Source organism: Macaca fascicularis, chromosome 14 (assembly GCF_037993035.2).
Source record: "Macaca fascicularis isolate 582-1 chromosome 14, T2T-MFA8v1.1".
Classification (NCBI taxonomy): domain Eukaryota; kingdom Metazoa; phylum Chordata; class Mammalia; order Primates; family Cercopithecidae; genus Macaca; species Macaca fascicularis.
In genome coordinates this window covers 122,333,837-122,352,025 of record NC_088388.1, presented here as the reverse complement: position 1 = coordinate 122,352,025, position 18,189 = coordinate 122,333,837, and the positions used below count along the sequence as shown (strand labels likewise).

At 46.0% G+C, this 18,189-nt stretch overlaps 1 protein-coding gene across 47 annotated transcripts in view; it reads right to left on the bottom strand.

Moving 5' to 3' along the window:
* Positions 1–18,189, bottom strand: part of GRAMD1B (GRAM domain containing 1B) — a 273,617-nt gene that overhangs the window by 66,125 nt on the left and 189,303 nt on the right. For 6 of the 47 annotated variants that reach the window (XM_074015501.1, XM_074015505.1, XM_065529142.1 and 3 more), the window contains exon 1: positions 1,523–1,914. The exons of 34 other annotated variants lie outside the window; for them this stretch is intronic. Coding sequence is in view for 4 of the 13 variants with exons in the window: in XM_065529142.1 (XP_065385214.1) it covers positions 1,523–1,533 (11 nt within the window). In the remaining 9 variants the exon portion in view is untranslated. Of the gene's footprint in view, positions 1–334; positions 1,915–18,189 lie in introns of those variants that run through there. 7 more of the 47 variants (XM_065529144.1, XM_074015502.1, XM_074015504.1 and 4 more) reach the window with 2 other exon arrangements.

The window sequence follows — 18,189 nt, the reverse complement described above, 5'->3', positions numbered from 1 at the left end:
AGAGGCAGGGTCTTGCTATGTTGCCCAGGCTGGTCTTGAACTCCTAGGCTCAAGCGATCCTCCCACCTCAGCTCCCAAAGTGCTGGGATTACAGGCATAAGCCAGCACACCCAACCAGGAGTGTTTCTTCTAGGTGATGACAGCTTTTATTCCTTCATTCTTTCCACAAGTGCTTGTTTTGCAGTTGCTTAAATGCCTACAGAGGTAACCGGACTAGCTGATTCTCTACTCCCCACCCACCTCCAATTCTCAGGGGGCACTACCTTTTAATCATGGCCTTGACGTTATCAATCTCCTGCTACAAGTAGCTCCCAAAAACATCCCTTTCCCTTACCCTTCTTCCAAGGCCAGCTTTTTTCATCTTGGTCCCAAACTTCTCTAACCTGCCGAGCACTATCCAAGGCAAAGGCTAGAAATACGACCACTATTCAAGGTCAGCTGCGGAGGGAGGAAAGGCAGGAGGTAGAGGAGCGAGGGGGTCTCCCCAGAGCAGAGTGTGTGAGCAAGTGTCAGAGAAGAGGCAAAGATGGCTTTCTCTAGCCCTGCCTGAGCTCTTGGCTGAGGCCCCAGGGAGAGAGCAAGCTCCAAGTCCTCCCCCAGCCCTCCACTTCCTAAATCAAGCAAATAACTAACAATGCGAGGAGGTGTGGGGGAGTAAGGCCCAGCCACTGGGTAGCTATTTTCTCAAAATACATAGCAAATCTCTGTGCCAAATGCTGGCTAAGCCAAAGAATAAACAAATCCCTTTATTTCTCTGAGATGAGAGCTATCAACTTCCTCTCTCATCCTCTCCTTCTGCTAGCCAGATCCATCTGTCCTATGGCCCTCTCCCTGTGGGATAAGCAGTGTCTGTCCATATCTTTCTGACCACAGCTCTGGCCAGCTCCTACCCCCGCCTGAGGCACTGCGGAGGGAAGCCAGCAGGTGGGGAACAGGAGCACATGGCCTGTCCACACCTCCCCCAGAAACTCTCGGCCAGTTCTCCGTGACGTATCGTGCCACTAATTCATTCCTCTGCCCTCCTTTCTCCAAGTTAGAGGGCCCTGAATAAGTCTTGCTGGACAAGGAGACCATCATCACCCTCAACCCAGCCTTTCCCTCCAGCCCACCCCAGGGCCACCCCTCCATGATCCAGAGCTCAGCTCAAGCAGTGCTACTATAGAGGAGAAGAGAAAAGGCTAGGGAGGGAAAAGAAGGTGGCATCTCTGCAGCATGATGTCACACTGGCTGCTTTCGGATCCCCAGAACAGAAAACAGAAGCAAACAACATGGACTCCGGATTTACTCTGCCTTGAAAGGTTTGTGTTCCTGGCAGCTCTGAGCAGCCTGCGTCAGATGGGAAAAGCACACAACCAGAAAGCCAGGTCTTCACCAAAGCCCCCAGGGCCCATCCGGACCCCAGGACAGAGCCATCCCTTCCAAAAAAATCCCACGAGGAAACAAATATAGACTCACTCACACACACACACACACACACACACACACACACACATCACAAGCGTCAGCACGAGTTAGCACTAACCTGGAAGCCATTAGGTAGGAACAGTAGCAGAGTGCAGTGCAGAGAGGAACTCATTCATTCATGCATTGGGCAGTGGGGGGTGGGGGCGGGGAGCGGGGGCCCTGAGGAGGCTGGAGGGCACTCACCTCCATGACCATCCCAAAGCCCTGTTTCTAACGGGGGAGGGGACTCGGGCCAGGACTCTCAGAAGCTGGGGGCGCTTCTTTGCTCTGCTGTTTCACACCGCTGTGGAATTTTAAGCATGACTCCCCTTTATTTCCCTCTCCCCCACCTCCCTCTGCGGCTGCTATTTGGTGTGGTCGTGCCGCCTTACAGAAGTCCCTCTCTCTCTCTCTCCCTGGCTCCCTTTCTCTCTCTCCTCCGACTCCCTCACAGACAGCTGTTCTGAGCTCAGGCACGCACGCGCACAGGCGCACAGACACACTCAGACACGCACCCCTCTTGCGCGCAGACACGCACACGCGCACACACGCACACGCGTCGCCTGCCGGTTTACATAATGCAACTCTTTGGTGCAGTCAGCTTGCCGGCGCTCAATTATTCATGCCAGCGTGGAGGACAGAGCTGCTGGGGCTGCGGGGGGGTTATTTCCTTTTCATCCTCAATCCCACAAAATACAAGACCATGTTCCCGGGAGACTCTGCTCCCTTCACTGCCACCAATTATTTCCCAGGTGCTGCCCACTAGGGCGACCTATATCAAGGAGGTGACACTAAATAAAAACACAGGTGCCTGACTCTAAAGAGAGTCATGCATCCTTCAAAGGATGAGGGCTGCTCTCACGGCCTGAGCCCTGGGAGAGGAGGAAGAGAGGAGACCAGCACTGAGACCACAATCCACAAGAAAAGATGGCCGAGGGCCTCTTCAGTGTAGCAGCTCCCAGACTTCCAGGATGCTCGCCTCTCCGGCAGGTCGGGCTGTCACAGATGGCAAGAGTAACACTCAGGGAAAGCACTTACATTGGTGACAAAGCAGAGTCGCCTGAGTCTTCTAATTCTAAGCTGCACCTTTCTTAAAAGTGGTTTTTTTTTTCTTCTCTGTCCATTCACTGAAATGCAGTATTAGTACTCAGACAGCCCCCAGAGGAATGTTCTGGCAGTGCGAGGTATTCTATTCAGCAACCATATTAATAATATTTTGAAAGTCATTCATGGTTTACAAAGCATTTTGCCCACATTCAATCATTTCATTCCCACCACAATCACCTAAATACTGACCTGTTTAGTGGATCTGGAAGCTGAGTCCTGGAAAAGTGAAGGTCCCATGTAAGAAGGAGGCAAAGCTGGGAATCCAGATCACCTGCCTCTAGACCCATGGCAATTAACTAATTGTCTCACACCCCAACTATTTGAGAACCACTATCATCTCTTGAGGGATGTAGCACAAAACCGACACTAACAATGAAGATGGTTAGCTCAGTGCTTCGGAAACTTTAATCCCCTAAGAATCTTCTTCACCCATAGATTCTGAAAGAACAGGTCTAGGGGACCACCCAAAAGTCAGCCTTTCTAACAAACCCCCAGGCGACGCCCACATTGCTATTCCAGGACCACCCTGAACAGCAAATGTTTGGCTTATGCATTCTCATGCTTTGAATCTTCCAAAAAGACAGTTTTGTCTGTCCACCGCAGCTGCACAGGAAAACATGCTGAAGGTGAATAGTAATTATAATCCATTGATGTCACCTGCATCCTGCTCAAACTCATGCTGAGAGCTAATATTTCTTGGGCATCTGTTGGCAAAATGTCTCATTCTGAGAGGGCCAGCCCCTGCAGGCTCATCATGAAAAGCCTTTCTAGGATTGCTTCTGTCTGCAGCCCGTTGACAGAACAGCAGCCTCACAGTATCTGGGAAGCAGACAGGTCTGGGTTGTCTGTCCCTACCTCCGTTACTGAGAGGAATCCCAGTTCCAAGGAAAGGTATATTGGCAGTGCCCCAATTTCAGCCATCCCTCCTTGTCTGGCTCAAGTCCGACCTCTTCTGAAATGCCTATCTGGCTCTTCTCTGTTAATCCACAGAAAGATCTTGGACTAGAGTCAGATCTGGAACCAAAGTTGAGGCGCACTGCCTGCTGGTCACCCACCTACTCTCATCTCAGACTCAGTTTCTTCATGTGAAAATGCTAATACTACATATTTCCGCCTTTGTACTGTTGAACAGATGATGAAGTCAAGAAAAGAATGTGAAAGCACCCAAGAATAGTTGGATACCTCCGCTGCCACTGCCCTTATAGTATACATTGAGAACTTAATTGCAAATTATGTTGTCCTCTGTTGGTTTTACATCCTGAGAAGATTGTAGGCTATTTTTTCTTTCATGTCCCTCCAGTATGTAGGAGTACTGGGTACACACATATTCAGTAAATATCTTTGGGTTGGGCATGGTGGCTCATGCCTGTAATCTCAGCAGTTTGGGAGGCTGAGGCGGGTGGATCACTTGAGCTCAGGAATTTTAGACCAGCCTGCCCAACGTGGTGAAACCCCATGTCTACTAAAAATACAAACATTAGCCAGGCATGGTGGCACGCACCTGTAATCCCAGCTACTCGGGAGGCTGAGGCAGGAGGATCTCTTGAACCCAGGAGGCAGAGGCTGCAGTGAGCCAAGATCACACCACTGCACTCCAGCCTGGGTGACAGAGCAAGATTCTGCATTAAAAAAAAAAAAAAACAAAAAAAAAAGGGTTGCACCAAATGTCCTTTCCTCCATTAAGGCATAAACACAGGGATTGGTGGAATCAAGTGGCCAGAGTCCTAGTCCTAGCTCCCCCACTCACTTACTATGTAACTTTGAACAAGCTGTGCTAATTTTGGGGGGACTTTCCTTCTTCTATTACAAAATGTACAGCTATATGTAGGCTTACATTGTTAGTATTTTCATGGTTTATATTAAATGCAATGGGTTAAAACCATATGTCAGGGACCAGACAAATATGACTTCAAATGTTAGTCCTATTAATTACTTCTTCTGTACCCTTTGAAAAGTTAGCTTCACTAAGTTTCCGATCTTTCAATCTTTAGTCACAAAAATAACAATCTTAATGGAAAGCGTGAGGATTAAATGACGTAAATACATGCAACCTGCTTCTCGCTGCATCTAACACATAGTATGTATCTGTCCAGTAAACTGAAGCTACTATAATCAATACTGGTCAAAAGCAATAGCTACTGTTGAAAAACACAGTGAAAAGTGGTGAGACAGATATTCAGAAGCCTTGAGTTTGGATACAAGAAAGATCTCAGTTCCTTAAGATGCATGAAGTATGTGCGTGCTATTTCTTCAGTCACCAAGATGTTATCTGCCTGCTCCTCCCAAAATGGACATCATTAAATAATAGAAAAGTAACAAAACAAGCAAATCAGGGAATCTGGACTGTGTCTACTGTTACAGAATACAAGCCTTTGATGCTGAGAAGCTCTTCACTTGAGCTACAATAAAACCAAAACTATCCTGATGATAGCAAAAGAGTACTATCTATGTGCAGTGCAATTTGCTAAACCCCCAACAAGAATTATTTCATTGAATTATATCAACAGTATATGAAGTGGATAATACTTATTATTCCCATTTCTCAGACGACAAAACTAAGAGGTAGAAAGTTTAATAACTTGCCTACAGTACATGGTTATTAAGTAGCAGAGCCTTTATCTGAAACCCAATGTGCCTCACCCAAATCCTACTCTGAACCATTACATTGAGTGTGAAAAGAAGGGGCTACTGACATGCCATTAGGAAGGCATGGGCCTTTTTTCCCTAACCATGTTCATAATTTCACACAGAGGCACTCATACTTTCTGCCCTTGTCCTTCTTGAAAGGACAGCACAAACTCTGGGGTGACCAGCTGATCTAAGAGCAGGTACATGCTGCAATTCTAACAAAGCCAACAGGACTTCCACAGATGGAACTTATGCCTTCAGACTCAATCTCCACATTTTCACAGCTATTTGGTGCCTAAATTCCTAAGCTGCTTTTCTATAAATGAATTTAGGAAATTGAGGTAAAAGTGGGTGCCTTTCTCTGAATTAAAACTTTCCCTTGCAGATACAGAAAACTGACACTATATTCTATTTCTTAAAGGAAAAGAGGTTTCTGAGAGTCCTGTGCAGTGTCAAAAGCACTTTCCAGAGACCACCCTAGAGGAATCAGGGCTAAAAAAGAGAAGAAGTTAAGATACACCTGCAAATCCAACTGAACCAATCCATTCAACCCAGATCTGATCAATCACATTTTATATAAAGAGGGTCAGTGTCTACACAGTATTTTATTCACTTCCTGTGTTTGATAATTTTTGTTGACATGCATGGGAAATGTTGACAATAAAGGCTAAGATCTTACATCTCTGAATCCTACCTGCATACTAATAAAATTAAATTTAAAAACTTCTTACAGAATAGCACTCGAAACAGTTTACATAAATCTGAATTTGTTGAATCATGAAGAATGACAGGCAAAGGTGAACCTCACTGTTTTAAAACTATCATCCACATCACAAGGGCTTTTCTGAAGCACAGTCATTTAGGAGATTTCTGAAGTGTGTGGGATACAAAGAAGAGAAACAGGGATCGACAAGTTACTGAGAATTCATCATTGCAGGCACAGTTAAGGGTAAGTGCTTTTATGCCTTTTATCCTTTTGTAAAACTTATTTCAGGCCAGGCACAGTGGCTCATGCCTGTAACCCCAGCACTTTGGGAGGCCGAGGCAGGTGGATCACCTGAGGTCAGGAGTTCAAGACCAGGCTGGGCAATATGATGAAACCCTGTCTCTAAGAAAAATACAAAAATTAGCCAGCCGTGGTGGTGGGTGCCTGTAATCCCAGCTATTTAGGGGGCTGAGGCAAGAGAATCACTTGAACCCAGGAGACGGAGATTGCGGTGAGCCGAGATTGTTCCATTGTGCTTCAGCCTGAGTAAAAAGAGCGAAACTCCATTTAAAAAAAAAAAATGTATTTCGTCAAACTGATGAGAAAACTGAGTATCAGAAGCCTATCCTTACCCATAATCTCACAGTTATTTCTAAAAATCCATCTTTTCCACTGGGCGCAGTGGCTCACATCTGTAATCCCAGCACTTTGGAAGGCTGAGGCAGGTGGATCACCTGAGGTCAGGAGTTCAAGACCAGCCTGGCCAACATGGTGAAACCCCATCTCCACTACAGATACAAAAAATTAGCTGGGTGTGGTGGCAGGCACCTGTAATCCTAGCTGCTTGGGAGGCTGAGGCAGGAGAATTGCTTGAATCCAGGAGGCAGAAGTTGCAGTGAGCCAAGATTGCACCATTGCACCCCAGCCTGGGTGACAGAGCAAGACTCTGTCTCAAAAACATTATAATAAAATAAAATAAAATCCATCTTTTTGCCATACCATGCTACTTCCATAAATAAACATCTAGGCCAAAGGTGCTTGTTATAATACTGCATTTAACCCTCAAAACAACACTACAAGGTAAGTTCCATTGTTCCTACTGAGGCTACGTATCCATGTATTGCCCCTCAGCTGCAAATCCACCCTTCTTTTCCCTGCCTTGTGATGCTGGAGCCGTGCCCTGTCAACGGTTCTTCTTTGCCAACTGGCACAATGTTATATCTTGTCAGTAGAGGGCGCTAAGAGACACTGGAAGGGGCTGCCCTCTTTTGTTCTGGTGCTTTTCTGCGGAAGTCACCAGCCTCCCAATGAGTTTCACTGATACCCTAATGGGCAGTTTCCAGCTTATGTGCCCCAGTCCCCAGATCCTCTAGAGCCTTCTGTGCCATACATAGGGCCATGGCCACACCCTCTCCATTAAGTGCTGAATTTTAGCCTTGGACTTGGAGGAGGTGCAGGGAGCCTTCTTAGAAGTTTGTTCCTTCAGTGAGTGTTTGGCTCAATCCTAGGAGCTGCTCCCTACATCTGTTACAAGAGGCATCTGTTATACCTCCATTCTTCAGAGACCTTTCCATGTTTTTACTTGTTAATGATTCTTTTGTCGTTCTTTCTTGGGACAGGGTCTCCCTCTGTTGCCCTGGCTGGAGTGCAGTGGGCATGATCTCAGCTCACTGCAGCCTCAACCTTCTGGGCTCAAGCAATCCTCCCACCTCAGCCTCCAGAATAGCTGGGGCTACAGGTATATACCACCATGTCCGGCATTTTTTTTTTTTTTTGGTAAAGATGGGGTCTCCCTATGTTGCCCAGGCTGGTCTCAAACTCCTGGGCTCAAGCGATCCTCCCACCTTGGCCGCCCAAAGTGCTGGAATTACATGCATGAGCCACTGCACCCAGCCAATGATTCTTAATATTACATTTTCCCTGTTCAAATTATTGGTGTGGTTTCTTACAGGACCCTCACTGATACACTACTATAAGGATGAGGAAAACGAAACTCAGATGAGTAGGACATCATCCCTTCCTCAAGTTGTTCCTCCAATAAAATGGCTGAAAGCATTTAAAGTATACTATGAGTCAGGCAGGGATTTTATACTTTTAATATATATTCCTTCCTTTTATCCATTGACCCTACTTTATGGAAGAGGAAACTGAGGCATCTCAGTGACTGAAGAATTTTCCCAGATCACATACAGAGTAAACAGAGAAACCAGGATTTGTCTCCAAGACAATTTGTCTCCAAGACTCTGCAGTGCTGCCCCAAACAACTGACTGCCCTGAGACTGAAAGAGGGTCAAGAAAACAGAGGGTATATAGATAATCTTTCAGGAAGTTAGGAAGAGGAAAAAAAACTAGATTGTTAGCCAAAGAGTTCAACATCTGACCAACGTTTTTTTAATGGGAGGGGTCATTAAAGATCTTTTAACTCAGTCTTTGAATTATAAATGAGGTGGTATACACTGGCCGTCAGGTACTCTAGAGACCCTATTAAATAACTCTTTCCTGAATTAATGCTTAGGATATAGTCTGTGCATTATGAGCTATTAAGGCAAAAGAACTGATGTTCCACAGATGTCCACTCGGTCCTCTCTGAGTTCCCCAACTCAGACTCTAATCCATGGAAGCTGGGTCGGGGGTGTCCAAATGGGTATACTGATTGCCTCTGACCCAGCTGTAACCCAAGACCTCTCATTAATACTGCATCTCTCACATGAGGAGCAGTGATGTCTACATAATTAAAACCTAATGCAAGAAATGGCCAGGAGGTTGAAGGGTGAGGAAGTTGAGGATTCAGATGGCTCCAACACAACATTCACCCTTTAGCAACCAAAACTGCCACTCAATCAGGTACCCACCCTTTAAGACAAACTTTATCATGTACACATGGATACGTGGGTATGAAAGCCTTCCCTGGGACAAAATGCAGCCCAGCAGGATAAAAACACTTCGCCCTTAGCTCACTGGGAACAGAGCTTACTAGGGTGAGGGCTCCTTCTCCACATTCGTTAAGGCCCACTTCACCATGCACACCAATTCTCTTTTCCAATCTTCTTTTAATCTTATCCAAATACAATAATTGGCTCCTGGGTATTACCTTTTTCTTTTCTAAATGTTCACTATAACCAAATCTACATTTTCAGCCAGCATCAACTACATATTCACCAAATGATCTATACTAGTGGTTCCTAAACTTTGCTACACTTCAGAATCATCTGACAGTTTTTACATAACCAACTAAACAAGAACGTCTGGGGGTGGGAGCCAGGTATCAGAGCTTTTGAAGGATCTCCAAGTGATTGAAATATGTGGCAATGTTTTAGGAATCATTGGTCTATACTATTTTAACCTAATTCTCTAGTAATTTAGTATCGAAATAACTTTAGAAAACATAGACTAGTGATCTATATTTTCTAGATACTAAAATTTTCTTTAATCCAAGATGTCCTTCCTCTTGTTTAATCATTTCCCACATAAAAAGGGCTAACATTCATTGAGAAGGTATTGCCAGCCCTTGTTGGGTAGGTACCTTACGAAGGGCACACTGGGTCATATCTCCTTTAATCTTATTATTCCAATTTCACAGAAGAGAAAATTGAGTCAAAGAGATTATGAGCACATCTGCAACTTTATTCAGTATACCGAGATGTCATTCATCAGGGACTAGAGAAATAGACAAATTTAGAATGGTCAGATCCTCCCATGTTACCTTTCCTTTGATCATTGGGTTTTAATTCAACCCGATTACATTTACTATAATCTTTTTAGCTTTGAAAACTGCTGTCTTTGAAAGAGAAGACAGGCTGGGCGCAGTGGCTCATGCTTGTACTCCCAGCACTTTGAGAGGTCAGGAGTTCGAGAACAGCCTGGCCAGCATGGTGAAACCCTGTCTCTACTAAAAATACAAAAATTAGCTGGGCCTGGTGATGCACCCCTGTAATCCCAGCTGCTCAGGAGGCTGAGTCAGGAGAATCGGAGGCTGCAGTGAGCCGAGATTGTGCCACTGCACGCCAGCCAGGGTGACACAGCGAGATTCCATCTCAAAAAAATAAAAAATTAAAAAGAAAAAGAGAAGACAACTCTGTGTGGGTAAATATGGTGACATTCTGGGATACAATAAAAAGGGAAGAAAAATCCCTCCTTTTTCTAGATTTTCAGAATTAGAGTGTTGAATGGCCACAAGCAAGAATCTACATAGGATGGCAGGCTCTAAAAGTGTTCTTCTTCAGAGGAGAACGCACAGGGCCCCATGTGTGATCAGGACATTAAGCCTCATATGTGGAAAGGACTGGGCAAGGAAATGGAGTTGATTCCTGGGGAGGAAAAAAATGGGACTGGGGAAAACGAGGATAGATTAAATAATCTGTAGTCATGATTCTATGGAAGTCAGTGGAGTAGGAGCATATATATGGAGCCCAGGATCTGCAGAGAGGCATAAGGAAATGAAAGTGAAAAATTGAGAAGGATGATGGGTGGAACTGCTCAAGGGCAGGATTCAGAGTCTCACCCACTGGGGAATATCCTAAGGCAAGTTGTCCTCTTTTTAGGCAAACATAACTGCCCAAAAAGGAAGGCCATGAACAAAGAGGTGGCTACAGATAGGAATGGGAACCTTTAAAACATGGGCATGGATCTAATTTGCCTTAATTATGCAAATTAGAGTAATTTAATCTGCCCACAATCCCAGGTTTACCATAGAAAGAGACTAAGTAATCACATATACACCAAAGTCCTATGTTCTTTCCACCACCGCAAGCCACCAAGTTTTGGACATGGTCTGCCCCTAGCTACCCTCGGACCTTCCACACATGGCTCTGACTCAGTAGAAGTCCCTCTGTCAAGGGGAGATGATACCTGCTCTATAAAAGGGTGACTGTGAGAATGAACAGATGTAAGACAAAGTACAACATCCTGGAGTCCCCATCCCATGTAGTGTAGAGATTTCGCCTGGGCATGATACTCCTTTCCAGAATGAAGTACTCGTCTCCCCAGCTGCCTGGAGTAATAGCTGCTGACAGGCCACAGGCCCTCTTTGAGCCCTGCCCTGGATTAAAGGAAGCAGCCTCACCCAAAGAAATGTCCCTCTCTGAGGACAGACGGTGCATCCAATGACTAGTCCAAGAGAGGGTACAAAAACCTGCCCTTTGCCTCAATTTGGGATAACGCTGCAGGGCAATCTCAGCTCCAGAATTTTTTATGGAATTGGCTAAAGTCTCTTTCAGGTGCATGAGAGTTGAACTTCTCCCTTGGCCCAATCCTGATTCCCTCACTTATAGCTTTGCTCCCAACAGCACTTCCCAATAAAACTCCTGCAGGCAAATCTGTCTCCAAGTCTTTTGCAGAGTCCCTTTCCAACCGAAGACATGTACTAGTTACCACCGAAGACTGTGTGTGAACAGGAGACAAGACGCACTGCTAAAGTTTAAGAGAAAGGCCAAACTGAGGCTCAGGGAATTCTGTACCACCCTGGAATTTCTAGAGAGTCCTGGCCCCTGGGACAGGCAGTGACCACACTCTGGTTTACACTCCTCTACCCACTCTAGGATATTAGGAGACACTAAGCCCCTCTCCAAATCACCTCTTTGCAGAGGTAACTGACCTTTTCTTAATCCTGGATTAAGGTCTTAAAGAGGGATGTCTGCTCGCTGGATGCCCCAGTTAAGATGCTGACATGTTGTCCTTAAAAACAGATCTTGAGTTTCTCCTGCCACTGGCCCTAGGCTTGAGACACATGACCATCCCCTCCACCTTCCTCCACCCCAAGCCCACTCTTTCTTTAAACCAGAGACAAGGAGCCGGCTTTGCCAGTTAACAGGGCTCACGGCATGAAAACACTATTGTTAGGTCCCTGTGCTGCACTGGGAGCTAGTGAGGAAGACAATGGCAGAGTGAGTGTGCATGAGAGAGTATGTGTCAGTGTGTGTGGGTGTGTCTGAGTGTGAGTATGCATGTGTGAGTCTGGGGGGAAGGAGATCATGATGAGTCACGAGAAACCAAAGGAGTCAAGGCAAGGGCCCTGGGCTGCTGTTACATCCCGGCCCCCATCCTCATGCCCACGTGTCTCAAGAGGTTGATCAATGGGAGCAGCCAGGACACAAGACCCAGGAGGAAAGTAAAGCACAGAATTCATTTTCAGGCATCGAATCCAGCACCTCTTTAATTCAGCCTGGACTCTCCAGAGGGCAATCAGGAGTGCTTGCATGCAGTTACTCAGAGAACTTCCCCTATTTCTGTTTCCATAGCATGGCACAGAGGTACGGACTCCAGGAAGAGCTGTCTGGTGCCTGGCTTTCTGTAGTTGTGCCCACACTGCTTTGAGAGGTTGCCAGGTCCTGTCTGGGTGTGTGTGTGTATGTGTGTATTATATATATATTTAAAATATATATAACTATATATTATTTATACATATATTAAATATTTATATATTAAACATATATATTAAATATATATAATATATATTAGTTTGTATATATTTAATATACACATTTAATATATAAAATATTTAATACACATATATTAAAAATTTGGCATAGCCTGGCTCTTTCAATTTAAACCTAGTGGGGACTAGAAGGGAACAAGTCAAGAGAGAAGAGATCTAAGGATAAAAGAAGCCAAATGACAAGTTGCAGACACTGACTCACCCATGGGCACAAGCTATGATATCCTGGCAGTGCCTCACTCCCCACTGCAATCTCTTCTCACATCGTTGATAACACGGCCCTAACCAAAATCTGATTCCCATCCCACAGTCCACACACTATCGATCGTGCAGCCATGCACCCACCCCAGATGCTGGAGCCTGCCTGAGGTAGGCAGCACAGCAGAATAAGCCCCTGACCCTTGGCAAGGACCTGTCCTCTACAAATGCGGGAGTGTGAAAGTCTAGATTCCAGCAGGTGAAGACCATAAAGCTCAGCATGGACCAAAATTACAACATGACTGTAAGAATGATTAACACATGTGGGCCTTGTCAACTGAAGCAAGTGAAGGAATGTACTAATTCCACCACAGATGATGTCAGTGCTTCTACTTTATAGATCATTCTTTTCCAGATTGAGAGTTGGGGGCCAGAAATATATCCACAGACTCACAGATCTCCAAAGTGGAAAGGCCTTTCAATCCTGCTCCGCCCAATGTCCACCCAAAGCAGGTAATGCCTCTGTAGCTTCCTCCAAAGAGGAGGTAATAAAAGTAGGAAAGGAAAAGAAACCATGGGGTCTCTTCCATTCACCTCCAAAAGAGTGGGTTGACGTTCTTAACTAGGTAACCAAATCCTTCTCTCAAGACAGGTTGACAAGTTACATCTCTCAATCCACTGAGGCCCTGCTCCTACTGGTCATTCTGGGTTCAGAGCGACCAAAGGTATCCAAACCCCCACCAAGAACAGAAATGGCCCTGTGCAGCCTCCTGGAAGTCTTGTGAAATATGCACAAGTGGGAGGGAGTGGATGCTAGGAAAGCTCTGCCCACTGCTGGGTCCCTGTATGCTGACATTTGTAGTCAAGATGGAAAAGATCCACAGACGCGCCCTGGAGGACTGGATGGTTTTCTTCTAAATAATCTAACATTTGACTCACCAAAACCCCCGATATCAGGATCTATAAAATACCATTGTCTGCCGTGTGGCATTAGAATTCTCTACTCGACCAATGGCCCTTTTCCAGCCTTGATTACTCCCAGACCTCACTGGGGAACGGGGGCAGATTGAAGCCGGGCAGCTCAGTCCTCCCAGGTTGGCCATCTCTCCCAACCTCCACATACCTCACGCCATATTCATACGCAGCTGGACAAATAAGACTCCTAAGTAGTGAGCACAAAAAGAAATTAAAGAGTACAAGAAGATAAATTAACCTTGAGCTGGATACTAGACATGTAGTCCAACAGCATCTTTTTCAGAAAAGTAGTGGTTGGGCAAAACCAAGAAGTTATAATAAAAACTTGGATGCCTGCTGAACTGTGGTGCTCACTGTGGCTTGACAGAGCTCCCGAGGGTAATGCCTCCCACATACTCCTGGTTACACCCACCCTGACCCCCCACAGACACTTCTGTCCATCCTCCTTCCCTGAGGTCAGAAGACTGTGCAGAGGGTTAAATTTAACTCAGGGGACCGAGTTGGGCGTGGGTGGTAATTATAATACCTTGTACTTATGTCTAGCTATTCCTGGCCTGCCGCTTGTTTTCCTTCAATTCCCTCCAAAGAGGTCAGTGAGCCTTGTAGATGTGGCTTCTGGGCCCTCCTGGGACAGCCTTGCCAATGCTGTCCACATTGCCTGGTGGTGGAAACCAGAAAGGGATTTTTCTCCTCACTCTATAAGCCACAAGACAGGGAGGAAAAACGACAGGGCTGCCTTTGCCGAACAAGTCACGCAGACTGAACTGAGGACTAGCCTGGGCTCAGCTCAGGTCATTTAGTAAAGCACATAGAAAAGCCAGCTTAGCCAGGCAACCTTGCTGCTAAGATATTATTCAAACTGTGATCTCCGACCTAGATGATCAGCTAGTTGACCAAAAAAAAAAAAAAAAAAAAGAAGATTTCATGAAAACTTATATAATACTCTTATCAATGAGGCAGTTCTAAGAACTTTACAAATATTAACTCCTTTAATTCTCATAACAATTCTATTTAATGAGCACTATCTGAAGCCTATTTTAGAGGTGAGAAAAGAGGCACAGATTGGCTGAGAAACTTACCCAAGAGCACACAGATAGTAGCTGGCGGGGCCAGGATTCGAACTCAGGGGCCTGGCTCCAGGACACCTGCTCTTGACCACTAACGAGAAGCTACCCTGCTCAAATTCATGGGCCCCAGGCAGATACTCTGATGCGCTGGGCCCCCACATGATTCTGATGACTAGCCAGGTTTGGGAATCACTAAGTCAGTGGTTCTCAAACTGTGCTGTGCTTATTGATAATCGGATTCCTGGGGCCCAGAAATTCTGGAATTGGAACCCAGAATCTGTAGTTTTAACCAGCACCTAAGGCGATTCTAGGGCAGGTGGGGCAGGAAAGGCAGGCAGTGGAAAAGGGGCACCTGCAGTCCGCCCACCTCACCCTACCCACTTGGGGCACAGAAACTGATGGGAGCACCTCACTGAAGTCTGCAGAGACCATTCTTTCTCCCACCGGGGCAGCTGCCCTGGAGGAGGGGAGCTGGTGGCTGTGAGGCAATTCTGTCCCTTAGCCTCGGTGACAAGGCTGCCTTCAGAGGAAGGGAGGGTATGGACCAAAGACAGCTCACTGTCCTTCTACACTTGACACACTGCACATCAGAGGGAGACAGGCAGTTGGTAACAGGAAAAGAAAAAGAGACTAGGCGGTCTGGCCCCTATCTCCCATCGCCAGAACAATGGCCTCTTCAAACCCCTGGCATCTGAACTGGCAGTCAGCCACCAGGAAAGAAAAGAGCTCGCTGTCCCTTTAAGGACGCCCTCTCTCCACAAAGGTCAGAAATGCCAGCTCAGCCTGCCCAGAGGCTGCCTTTTTGGCACTTTGGGGCCCGGGAGCCCTGGTGGCAATACCCTTTCCAGCTGGTTCTCTGTGTACCTGCTGGCTTCTGAAGAAGGCAGGGCACCTGGATGACAACTGCCGCTCCGGGCAATGCTCAGTGACACGGCAGGAATGACTGATGTGGAGGGAACCCAGGACCTCCTGTGCATCTCAAGTTTTCCTCCCAGGGAGACTTAGCAAGACATGGGGATTGGAACGAGGCTGGAAAGCCACCTACAGGAGGAGGGGTGGGGTCAAAAAGAAACCGGCCAAGGAATGAATGCTCCAAGAGAAACTATATGAACCAAAAGAGCAAAGGCTGACCAGCGATTGGCCCAGAAATCACAAAGAGAACAGAGTAGAGAGCAGAGTTAGGAAGGAAAGGTGGTCGGAGGTTTGGTTGGAAGCAGTGGAGTGTTTAGGGCAAGGGCTTTTACCCTGCACACTGGCTTCAAATCCTGGTACCTGACCTCGGGTACCTTTCCTAACTTCTTATCCTTGATTTCTCTATAATATTGGCATACACACTGAGCAGTAAATACATATCAGAAACAAATAATGTCTGTTATTAGGGCCTAGCCACTCCACGTGTGTCTTGAAGGCAGCTCAGATGTTCAATCTCTCCTCAAGAGGCCTAATTCGCAGACCACACCCCCGATTCTAGTATATCATCTTGCAAATAATGCCATGAGCAAAGGGGGCCCTCATTAAGGAAACTGCATGGGCTGGTGCAAACCATGAGTATTGTGGAAAAACAACTCAGAATTATTCAATTGCTAACAATATAAAGCAAGGTCGGCCGGCAAATTTTTTCTGCAAAGGGTCGGACAGTAAATACTTTAAGCTTTGCAGGCCACACAGTCTGTGCTAACTAATGAACTCTGTTGTGACAGGGCAAAAGCAGCCACAGACAACAAGTAAATGAAAGCCTGTGACTATGTCCTAGAACAAATTACAAAAACAGGCAGCGGGCTGAAATTTGCTGACCCCTGAGATAAAGGATGGCACCAATGGAGGAAATGGTGAATCCTTCTGGGAAATGGGACCAAAGATATGGAGGCAGAAGCCTATTTCTTGTCCTTCTACCTTAGGAATGCAAGTATTTTACCCAGTTACTTGACTTCCAAGAAAAGTTTCTGGCTAACACCAGTCAACTGCACTGACTTCTCTATTCCAGTTTCCTCAGCATCCATATCCAGAGTGCATAGGTCTCTTTCTCCACTTCAAAGGTTTCTTTTTCTTGCTGTTATGTGACACTGGGAGCTGCCCAGAAGCAGGGTCTCCTCCTTTGGCCAACTTAGTGAGGGTTGAATGGCCACCCCCAAGGTGTCCACACCAATGTCCTTCATAGTAAATGTCCATCCCCTATCCAGCTTCCCTGGACACAGAGGTTTCAAGTCTGTTCTTCACCGGCTTCCTGAACAACTACACATCTCAGAAAGTCCATACATATTTTTATTCTTTCACTGATTCAGTTAAATAGGGGAGTGCCTACCATGCTCCAGGTAAATCTTAGAAAGCAAGCATTTCACTTCTACCTTGGTTGGCAGTGAAGGTTGGCAGAGAGGCCATGGTTGGAATTCTCTCAGAAGCCTCTCTGAGATGTGTTTATTTCCTGCTCCCTGGTGTCTTCCCACCCAGAAGCTCAAGCTCTGCAAAATGACAATTTCTTAATGGCAGTAAAATCAGGAGGTAAAAAGGTGAGTTGAGAATGAAAACAGTGAGATCACGTGCAAAGAAGGTAGACAGGGAAGAAACAAATTCACTTCACTGTTTTAATTAAAAAAAAAAAAACGACTTGCTAGGCTGGGCGCGGGGGCTCACACCTGTAATCCCAGCACTTTGGGAGGCTGAGACGAGTGGATCACCTGAGGTCAGGAGTTCGAGACCAGCCTGGGCAACATGGTCTTTACTAGAAATACAAAAAATTAGCCAGGCATGGTGGCACGCACCTGTAATCCCAGCTACTCGGGAGGCTGAAGCAGGAGAACCATTTGAACCCAGGAGGCGGAGGTTCCAAGTGAGCCAAGACTGTGCCATTGCACTCCACTCTGGGCAACAAGAGCAAAACTCCATCAAAAAAAAAAACAAAAAAAAAAAAACAAAAAACCCTACTTGCTGACATAATTCTCTCCGCATAGAATGACCTCACTCCACAAACCCACCCTATGTGGTCCCAGCTTTTCTTCAAAGCTCTGCTCCCAATGCTTCTTTCCCAGGGAGACTTCCCTGATAAATTCTCCCAGAGCACAAGCTCTCCAGCATCCTGTGGAATTCTCTGGTACAGTTCATGCCTGCTGATGTACACTATCTTGGTCTGTGAGTGCCTATGAGGTCTCTCCTAACCGTCAGACTATTAGCTTCTCAAAGGCATCCCACGATGTTTCCTTCCTTCCACGTTCCCTATGGGACCTGTAATTGGCGAGTGCTCTCGGTTGCCCAGCCAAGGTCCTGCTTCAGTGAAAGAGCTGCTATCTTATGTTATCCTCAGGGATCTGGCATCACTGTTCATGCCACCATCCATGCATTCACACACAACAAGACATATGTGGAATGTTGGTGTGCCACTACAGATTGTTCTATATCTCATTTACAAACTGATTTAATCCTGAAACCAACCTACTAAGGACAGGTACTAGGAAATATATAGCTGGCATAAAATAAAGTAGCTGATTTTAGAAAAGCTAATGAAAAATATGGGGGAATGATGGGGAGTGGTCAACAGTCACACTCTGGAAGGGGTACTCATCTACCTGGCACCTGATGCTAGGAAAATGGACATGACTTTCAAAGTCCCCTCTAATTCCATGACTGAGATGTATTTA